This window comes from Zonotrichia albicollis, chromosome 2 (genome assembly GCF_047830755.1).
Source record: "Zonotrichia albicollis isolate bZonAlb1 chromosome 2, bZonAlb1.hap1, whole genome shotgun sequence".
Lineage (NCBI taxonomy): Eukaryota > Metazoa > Chordata > Aves > Passeriformes > Passerellidae > Zonotrichia > Zonotrichia albicollis.
Genome location: NC_133820.1, coordinates 55,127,361 through 55,137,209, shown reverse-complemented (window position 1 = coordinate 55,137,209; position 9,849 = coordinate 55,127,361). Strand labels below are relative to the sequence as shown.

Below are 9,849 nucleotides of genomic sequence, written 5' to 3'. Positions count from 1 at the left end.
TAAGGCGCCAGGACCTAACATAGAAGACAAGGACCAGACACGTCTTGTGTGGTGGAGGGGACGAGGAACCTCAAGCCCGACAGCTCCAGGAAAGCGATTTATGTGTATATTGACCCACATCAATGGCGTGGTGCAGCGCTCCTCGAAAAATACTTTTATTTCTTTCATTACGGGATGTGATAGACGTCGTTTCTCCATTTTAATCACAAACCGCGCAGTTCAGGACGAACAGCCGGTTGTCGCGCGCTCCCTCTGGGCAGCAGCATCATAAACCGGGCGGGCACACCGGTAGCTTATACACGGTTATCCCGCACGTTCCAGCCCCCCTGTTCCTCCCTCCTTTCCTCCTCCTTTCCTCCACCTTTCCACGCAGGCCACCGCCCAGAGGCGCCGCGACCCACCTCGGGCCGCGCCCTCCGGCGAAGCGGCAGCACCACACCCACCCCGCGGAGGGTCCCTGGATGAGGGGGGCGGGCCACCACAGCCCGCAGCCAATCATCGACACGCCTGCAGAAGACAAGCGGTGGCTGCAGCCAATGGCTGCCCGGCGGCTGCGCGCGGCGCGGCCCCGCCGGCGGAGGCGCGTTGGGGATTCCGGCCCGCCTGGCGCGGCAGGGCGGGGCGGGGGAAACGGCGGACACGGAGCACCAATAGGCGTGCGGAGACGAGTGACAGGCAGGCAGCTCGCCCAATGGGAGGGCGGTGGGCGTTAAAGGGCCGGCGGCCCGGAGGGGAGCGCCGGGCGCAGGTGAGTCGCGCGCGCGGCCCCCGGGGACCGGGCGGGGCGGGCGGCGGCACCGGCCCGGGGATGGGACGGCCACACCCCCCGCGGCGTGTGGGCAGCCCCTGCCGCCCTCGGGGGGCACAGCGGTGGGGCTCCGCCGCCCTCGGCCCCTGGGGGGGATGAGGCGATTGCCCGCCGTCTTATCTCCCCACGGGGAGGTCCCGTTCCTATTTCTCCTTCTCCCGGCAGAGTCGCAGGGCCGCGCCGGCCGGAGAGGCCCTGGCTTGCTTCAGATCCCACGGGCCCATCTGCCCGGGGCCTCGGGCTGTGCTGGCCGGGCAGCCCGCCGTGCCCCCGCCTCCCTTTGTTGCCGCCCTGCTTTGCCTGCAGCGCTCCGGGTGGGAGCGCGCTGAGGCCGGAGCCGCCGCCGAGCCCGCCCTGAGCCTCCCGGGGCGCCTCCCGCGCAGGCACCGGGCCTCCCGTTCCCCTGCGGGGCCTTGGCTCGTCCCGGGGAACGGGAGCTGCGGCCTGATAAGTCTGTGCCTTCAATTGCCTCAGTCCTCAGCTGCTTCCCATCTTCCGCTCTTTCTCCCTGCTTCGTTGAATTGTCCTTTTAGGTGCTGTTGGTTCCCTTCTGTGCCTGCTTTTTTGGTTGTGTAAACCGCAGGCTTCTTCCAGGGCTGTGTTGGGTGATGTGTTGTGCAGCGTCCAGATCCTCCTGTAGTAAAAACCTTTGTACAAAAGCATAAGTTGCTCCGAGCCAGTGTAGCCATCTCTTAGGAATCACAAAAAAGTTTTCTAGAAAGCCTTAGGCAGAAGATATTCAAGACCCTAATTTTGTTTAAGAAAACTTAGCGATAGTAGGTCCTTGTAATTTGATTTTTTTTTTATTCAAGCATAAGCCCTAAAAGTTTTTTTTTTTAATCAAGACATCATCTGTTGTAAAAAATAATGATTTTCATGAAATTCAAGTTTGATGCTAGCAACAGTCTTCCACTCCTGGTGAATGCATGGATTTTTTTGTTTGCCTCATTGTTTGTTTGGTGCCTTTGCTAATTTTTATTTTGTTTGCCCAACATGTGGTCGGACAATAAAAGTGTGAACAAAAGAAACAGAAAATATAGAGGCAGAATGAGGATGCTTCTGTCTTTAACTATGCCAAAGGTACTCAGTGTATGCATATTCTGTTTGTGGAGTTTCCAGCTTAGTTTTACAGTACTTGTTTCTTTTCAACCCCAGCAGTTTGTATTTCTTTTGTGCAGTGATAAGAGCCTTCTTGATCACAGGTTGCTTTTGGCCTGACAGGCCCAAAGTCTAAGCTCCATCCTGCCATCTTTTCTGTAAGACATTAAAGTCTTCATGTTGTCATCAGAATTGGGGTTTTTTAGCCAGCACTTCACGTTTCTACCCAAACTGTCAAAGTGTGCATTTTGCATTGCAGTTCTGCCCAGCTTCTTGTGCACCTCCTCACTGGCAGAGCATGGGAAACTGAAAAGCCCTTGGTTTAAAGTAAGCACTGCCTAAGCACAACCAACACATTGGTGTGCTGTCAACATTATTGGCACACTAGTCCAAAACACAGCGTTGTCCCAGCTACTAGGATGAGCAGTAATGCTATCCCAGCTGCTGAGGTTTGGAATATTGGTGGGTTTTTTTCCTGTAGCTATCTAGAAGGTGTACAAATCCTAGCTTATTTACAATCTCTTAGGTACTTTGGGTATGTAACAGCTCATTTTTCCTCATTAAAGAGTAATATCCTGGAGACCATCTGGCAATGGCTAAGAACTGAATATCCCAAATCTCAGCTTTTGTTAGATAATAAGGTTTTTTAGTTAATATTTCAGATAGATACACAGAACCATCTTTGGCAGTAAATATACTGCTAAGACAATTCACTAACTCAACTTATATTAATTAGAAAGGAATTGTCCTTAACAAAGCAATATGCTTTCAAAAAGGAAAGAGTTAAAGAGGCAGGATGTCTCTGGAATTGGAAGTTGATAGTAATGAGTTTTAAAAAATATATATTTTGCTGATGTTTCACTGGGAAAGTCAGAGGTTTGTATCGGATATGTTCTAGTAAAAGTTTTAAATAAAAGTCTAAAAGAAAACTTCACCTAGTAAAGGAATTGGATGCCAGTAGTTTCCAAGTTAGTATTGTAGTTCTTAAAGGTCATGTCCTTGGCTTATGGCATAAGATCCAAAACAGAATAGACATTTAACAAAGCATGGCTGGGGAGATCAGTCAAGTGATGCAGGGGGCTGGCCCACAGGGTCATTTAAAACATTTGCATGTTTAAACTCTCAGCCCTCTAGAGCTAAGGAGAAAGCTTACCTGTCAGCATTTTCCATGTTGATGTACAATTGTATGTGGAAGATGATGAAAATTTGGAAACCCAGTTTGTTTTTTGTTTGTTTTTCTGTGTTTGTTGGCTATGAAAGAAAACATGGATGTGGAAAACTGCAAGTGAGCCACTTACTTGCAGTCAGTAGTGTATCAGAGATGAAGAACAATGTCTAAACTATGAGACCTTATTCCCCAGGTGGGGAGTTGTAGTGCAGTGTGCTGATGTGTGTGCTTTAATCAAGTTCATGGAGAACAATAGGAGGAAAAATACTTAGTAATTTAAGAATCCCGTATAGGTGGGAGGGAGTTATTTAGTTAGTAACAAGTGAATCTATAATCTGGAAGCCATTTCCCTTCAGGTGGACCAATGTCTCTGCTGCATGAACAGTGAACAAGCAGCAGCTAGAAGTGTATAGTGAGTCCATGGCCCACTTGACTTAAAGCTTTTTAAACCTATCTGCAGTGGTAGGTAACATGGTACAAAAGTCTGTTCAAAATAATCCTAAATTGAACCTATTGTCAAGCAGTCTGTGAGCAAGAGCCATTTTTGATTCCTAGTCTTCCACAATTTGGTGGGTTGTTTTGGTTTTTTTTTTTTAATATAATCTGTTATTAATGCAGTAATAATATTCGTTACTGTGTTAACAGTCCCCTCAGTCTCTGCTTCTCTGCAGAGTTGCACACAGTCTGTCAGGTGAATTAGGGGGGTTTGTGTTCCCCTCACCATCAGGCACAGCCCCAGCTGGTGCTGAGGGTAGAGCACTGGCTGAACTGTAAAGCTGCCCTGGTATCTGACAGGAGATGTTCAGCAGCATGAGAAGGATGCAGGAGGGTTTTACCATGGGCATATAGTGACTTAAATCTGTTTCCTGTTAAAATGTCTCTAATGAGTGACATTTGTTTTAACTAGTAGTTATTTTGTGACATTCAACAGGATTGCTCCAGTTCTTTTATTTATGTTTATGTTAAGTTAGAAGAATCTTGAAAATGTCAACTTTTCATATTAATTAATTTTTTTAATGAAAATGTTTTCTTATTTAAAATGTGTTAAAAAAATTTCAGTACCCTAAACATCTCATATTTTTGAAGTAATGATATAACAATTTCAGCTTCTTTTGTAAGTAGTTGAGCATTCAAACTGAAATGCGTGTGTCAAATTTCAGTCTTAAGGAAATCCCAACTGACAAAACTCTTAAGAGCTGAAGGAAAATATCTGTAGTTTTGTAATGGAAATACCAAATCAGCCTTAACAGTTTGTGACATAGATATATTAATATATCCATGGTTTTATGATTTATAGGAGATTAGAGGAAGTATCTATGACTACTTTGTATTGAAAGTTTAGCAAAATGGTTTTCCTTTATCAAATAAACAGTTAGTTCAAAATATGCATTCCTTAAATGATGACTTAGGAGTCAAGTTGTTAAATGAAAATATCTGGTGTGTACCTTGGAGATTTATCTTGTTTGCTCTTTTTCTCTTAGGAAGCCTGACAAATAGAAAAATACAACAAAGTGAAGAGAAAATTTACTTCATGAGAACTGAGCTCTGCTTTCATTTGCTTTTAAATTTATTTGTATTAGTAGCTGATTAGTGTCAGATCATCTCTGTGGTCTGCTTGGTGAAATTACTAGGTTAAGCCTGGAAAAAATGAAACAGTTAAAAAGAAAAAGAAAAAGCAATTTTAGTGTTCAGGAAACTCAAACTCTCCTTAAGGAAATCAGAAAAAGGAGAGAAGTACTCTTTTCGAAGCAACTTAATACAACAATTAATGAGATGAAACGGAAAGCTTGGGAGGAAATAGCAGAGTGTGTCAATGCTGTAGGTGAAGGAGAGCAGAGAACAGGGACAGAAGTGAAAAGGCGATACCTTGACTGGAGAGCACTCATGAAGAGAAAACGTCTGAATGCAAACATCAAAGTAGTAGGTGCTGGGTTTCACCTTCCTTCATCCAATTTAGATGACTCTCTCAATGAAGACATGGATGAGAATATGGGATTTGCAATTGAATCTAGTTTTGAGTGGCAAAATATCACTGACTTCAGAGAAGCCGGGGGATCGTTAACAGAAATCAAAGTAGAAGAGGAAGAGGAAGACCCGCAGAATTTTGAAGTGAGTGACTGATATACTTGAGCTATGTGCAATATGGCCTTTGCTTCATTTCAGCATAAGGCGTTTTACTGTGTTTCTTCATAGCATCTGTTTCTGTTTTTTTCTGAACGTGTGAATTAAACTGTAGAAATAAATATAATTCAGAGACATGGTATTCAGATCTAGCAACTTGGAATTGTCTGTAAGGTCTTGGATGTTGATTACTGATTTGAGATCCCTAAACTTCGAGTATATCTTTGCACATGTATTTTCCATTTGCATGTGCCACAGATAAGAATTACTTGAGTCAATGCAAGGAAAATACTGTTGAAGGAAACTGGTCATTTTAGTATTCAGAATGCCTCGATGGATAAGCAGAGAAGTGCTCATCTTTAACAAATGGAAGTAAATGTTACCTGCAGGTACAGAAAGAAATAGAATACAGAAAGAAATAGGATACTGCTTGCATTACTTGAAATGAACCTACAGGAGATAAAAACATTACTTGAATTAGTCAGTCAGCCTTTCCTCTCTGTCAAAATTTTAGCGTGAATTTGGCAAGCAGTAGTGGATTCTATAGACAAGTTGATGCTCCTAGTAGTACTGTGACTGTCTTGGGATAGGCAACCAGCTGGAGCACAGTCACATGTTGGGATAGTTTTGCTGTTCCTCTTTAAACACATAGTTCCCTTTTCCAAAAGGGATACTCAAACGATTTTGTGTAGGGTTTTATTGCTTTAGGGTTTTTTGGGGGGAGATTTTTTGTTGGATTCGGTTTTTTTGAGTGGGAAGAGTGGGGAGGCAACTCCTGTCTTAACTCCTTTGATATGTATGCTGGGAGAAAACCAGTGTAAGCTGTTAGATGGTAGTGAGAACTACTGTCAGACAGTGCTGAAGGAACAGTGTGTGTCTTCTCTAATGCTAGAGGACTGGCGGTGGCTCTCCTTGTCCTAAAGTTTTTCTGAACACTTGCCTTCCTCAGTTTGCCTTTCTCTTGCAGCATGCGTATTGGGAGACAGTTTATCTCTTTTGTACTATGAATTTGTAAGGGCTGTAGTAATACACAAAATGTTACAGTCTGCTGAAAGCAGTGGTCTTCACCACCTCATGATGTGCCACAAATAGCTTTACAGCAAATGTGATAATACAAAATGGTTAAAAAAGTCCTTGCTTATTGACCCACTTAGCAGAGTTGGGAGAGTTTGGAGCATGTGAAAAATGTCAGTGTTAAATGTTTTTTAGGAATGGAATAGCCCAAGTTATTGAAGGTTAGGCTAGCTTACATAACACATACCCTATGGATCCATCTGCTCTGATAAATAATTAGTCACAACAAATGCCTGGTGGCTTACATAAATGTCACTCAGCTCTATGAAAGGTAAGAACAACATATGGTCTTCTAGATCCAGTTTTTTATCAGTTGTTCTGAATTATCTGTAATAACTACTCTGCTATATTTTCTGGATGTTTTTGTATGTTCACTGACAAGATTTTCCATTTTTTATTAGCAGATATTAAGTTGCAGATAAAGCCTGTTTCTCTTCCTGTAATGATAAAAAAATCTTCTGACGTAGCGTGGTTATTTTACAAAATATAAGTTAAACATTTCTGAATCGCTTTAAAGATTATGAAAAACATGCACTATGTTCTTTTCAGTCAAGTTGTACATAAACATTTGTTCTGCCATAAAGACTGGAATGTAATTCTTGTCTGTTGCATTCCTCTCTGCAGTTTCCTATTGAGGAAGAAGAAGAAATACTGTCATCAGTTCTACCAGATTCAAAAAAGGAAAATGACCTACCAGACTTCCCCCACATTGAAGAGTTTGGAAATCTGAGCTCTGCTCAAGCTAGGCTAGCCTATGAAGATTCTCACTTGCTTATAAACCTGGAGAAGCAAAAGGTGGAGCTGGAGAAGCAGCGACTGGACATTGAGGCCGAAAGGTTGCAAGTGGAGAAGGAGCGCCTGCAGATTGAGAAGGAGCGGCTGCGCCACGTTGACTTGGAGCGTGAGCGCCTGCAGATTGAGAAGGAGCGACTTCAGATAGAGTGGGAGAAACTCAGGCTAGAGACTCTGCATGCTGAAAAACCTGCCCTGGAAAGTGACCTCACCCAAACTGAAAAACCCATCATGCAGCCTCTGGATCTAGAAACTGAAAAGTTAAAACTTGAAAAAGAACGTTTGCAGTTAGAGAAAGAGAGGCTGCAGTTCCTAAAGTTTGAGTCAGAGAAGCTGCAGATTGAGAAGGAGCGCTTGCAAGTGGAGAAGGAGCGCCTTCGAATTCAGAGAGAGGGTCACTTGCAGTGAACATCTCAGCTAAGGTGTCAACGTTAGTGTTTCGATGTTTCTAAATTAGAAGTAGTTCTTTCCTTGATACTGAAAGTGTCTTAGAGGCTTAACATTCTTCTGTTGAGAGTTGAATGTTGATGTTAAATTGAAAAAAAAATGGTGCTCAATATGTCAGTGTGCCTACATAAATGATCTTACGTGTGAAATTGCTTTTCAGTGTATCAGAACTTAAGTGTTATGTTCTCTTGTCTTCAGTATTGTGCTGTATTAGTTCAGTGTCCTCCTCTCACAGAGGCCTTGAGAAGATTCCAGGCTGAACCTTTTACTTTTGTCACCGTACTAACAGGAAGGAAGGATCAGAATAAATCAGCTTGCTGTGAGGACATGGTACTGACAATAGCCTATATGGTAAAGAAATATAATTTTGGCAGAACACAGGAATACAGAGTCATTACGAGAGCAATTCATTAAATTTTATTCCCTCCCCCCCTTTTTTTCTCCACCCCCATAATTGGGAAAAACAGTTGAAGCGTTATCTAGAAGTTAAAGTGCAAGTTAAATTTGTTGCAGTTGTGTTTACTGTTGTTCCATGGCTTGAACTGAATGGGAGTGCGGAAGATAGGTTTGAGTTTTTATGGTGGTTTTTTTTTTTTTGGTTGACATATTCATTTTAGGCAGTTACACATCAGCCATACATACTATGAGCTGGCCTGTTGGTTTCACCCCGCCATTAGTAATGCTGTGTGGAGTAAAGCACCTGTGTTAGGATAGCACAGGGATTTACTGGTGGATCAGACATGCTGTCTAATGAGTCTGTGATGACCCTCTGTAGGAAATTGCTAGACCTTGTTTGTTCTTGGAAGGCAGTAGCTAGTGATAGGAATCTCAGAAATGGAGACTGAGCTCAGCCTAAGAACCTCTGAGCTTGAACACTTCTGCACTCATTGCTGGTTCTGCCTGGCCAGTGCCAAAGTCACATCTGCAAGGCAGCCAGAAGAGGCTTCTGTTGCTCTCTATGTAATGTATTTTAATTAGACAAACAGAAATGATCAGTGCTGAAGGCTGTTAGTATTTTTCATAGGCAGTGTAGTCATATAACAAAAAAAAAAAAGCCAAGGAAGGAAGCTTTCTATTATTTCATGTATGTTTAAATACCAGCTGAGCCAGACTTCACCTTTCTCATCTTTCTGCAAGTAACTGTCATGTTAACTCCATTGAAAATGTAGAACTGTGGGAATACTAAGTCTAAACTTATGTTGAGTGACTTAGGTGAATTTGTGTGCAAGTAAATAATATTTATATCACTACAGGTTTACTTTTATTCTGCAAAGATTATTTTTTTATTACTGAAACAAGTGTGATTCTACAGTGGAAATAAATTTGACTACTACACTCCAAAATGGCTCTTGAGGCTTTCTTCACAGAAGAGCTAGGATACATCTGAAGAGAAACCTGGATGCTGAACCCTGCAGCACCCCAGTGTTGCTGGTGCCTGTATTCCCTGTGTAGTCAGTCAGAAAGATGAGGCACCTCAGAGCTGGACTTAAATCACCTGGGACTTACTTGAGAAAGGAAGGAGGAAGGAGATACCAACCAGTTAGATAAAAATGCCCTGGGGAAAGTTTCCCTGAGTTTTTTCTTTCTAAATGTGGTGGGCTGACCTCAATGGGATGCCAGGTGCACACCAGTATTGCTCCATCACTCTTCAGCTGGACGAGAGAGACAATATAACAAAAGATTCATGGGTGGAGATAAGAGCAGGGAGAGATCACTCAGCAGTTATGGCAATGGGCAAAACTGGCTTGACTTGGGGAAATTAGTTTGCTATCAATCAGTTAAGAGTAGAGTAATGAGAAATAAAACCAAATCTTCAACCACCTTTTGCACAGCATTCCCTTCTTCCCAGGCTTAACTTCACTCCTGGTTTTCTCTGCCTCTCCCTGCAAGGGGTGCAGGAGGATGGGGAATGGGGACTGCGGTCACTTCAGCACATGCTGTCTCTTAATCTCCTTCCTCAAGGGGAGGAGTCCTCACACTCTTCCCCTGCTCCAGCATGGGGTTCTTCACCTGGGAGACAGTCCTCCATGGATTTTTGTAACAAGAGTCCTTCCCACAGGCAGCAGTTCTTACTGAAGTGTTCTGGTGTGGTTCCTGCAGGGTGCAGTCCTTGAGGGACAGGCTGCTCCAATGTGGGTGCCCTGTGGAGTCTCAAGTCCTGCTAGCAAACCTGCTCCAGTGTGAGCTTCTCTCTCCACAGGTCCTGCAGGGAGCCCGTTCCTTCTGATGTTTCCATGTGCTTCAGCGTGGCTCCCCCATGAGTGGATCTCTGCTCCCCCATGGGCTGCAGGGGCACAGCTGCCGCACCATGGGCTGCAGAGCAGCTGCAGCACCAGGGGCA

The 9,849-nt window shown here is 43.7% G+C and overlaps 1 protein-coding gene across 2 annotated transcripts; it reads left to right on the top strand.

The window, feature by feature from the left end:
- The first annotated feature begins 591 nt into the window (after positions 1 to 591).
- Positions 592 to 8,851, top strand: MSANTD4 (Myb/SANT DNA binding domain containing 4 with coiled-coils). 2 transcript variants are annotated; one of them, XM_005482568.4, is made up of 3 exons: positions 592 to 748; positions 4,556 to 5,183; positions 6,894 to 8,851. In XM_005482568.4, the coding sequence occupies exons 2-3, from the start codon at positions 4,722 to 4,724 to the stop codon at positions 7,467 to 7,469; spliced, it is 1,038 nt and encodes a 345-aa protein (XP_005482625.2). In that variant the 5' UTR covers positions 592 to 748; positions 4,556 to 4,721; the 3' UTR covers positions 7,470 to 8,851. The 2 variants fall into 2 exon arrangements, with proteins under 2 accessions (XP_005482625.2, XP_026646515.2); XM_026790714.2 differs by lacking the exon at positions 592 to 748 and adding an exon at positions 1,216 to 1,888.
- Positions 8,852 to 9,849: the final 998 nt, after the last annotated feature.

What these genes read in the sequence shown, in the direction of transcription:
- MSANTD4 (XM_005482568.4), top strand. Translation starts at nt 4,722, where the DNA reads ATGAAACAGTTAAAAAGAAAAAGAAAAAGCAATTTTAGTGTTCAGGAA. An exon ending in AAGACCCGCAGAATTTTGAA is followed by an intron (nt 5,184 to 6,893) that starts GTGAGTGACTGA and finishes TCCTCTCTGCAG; the next exon opens with TTTCCTATTGAGGAAGAAGA.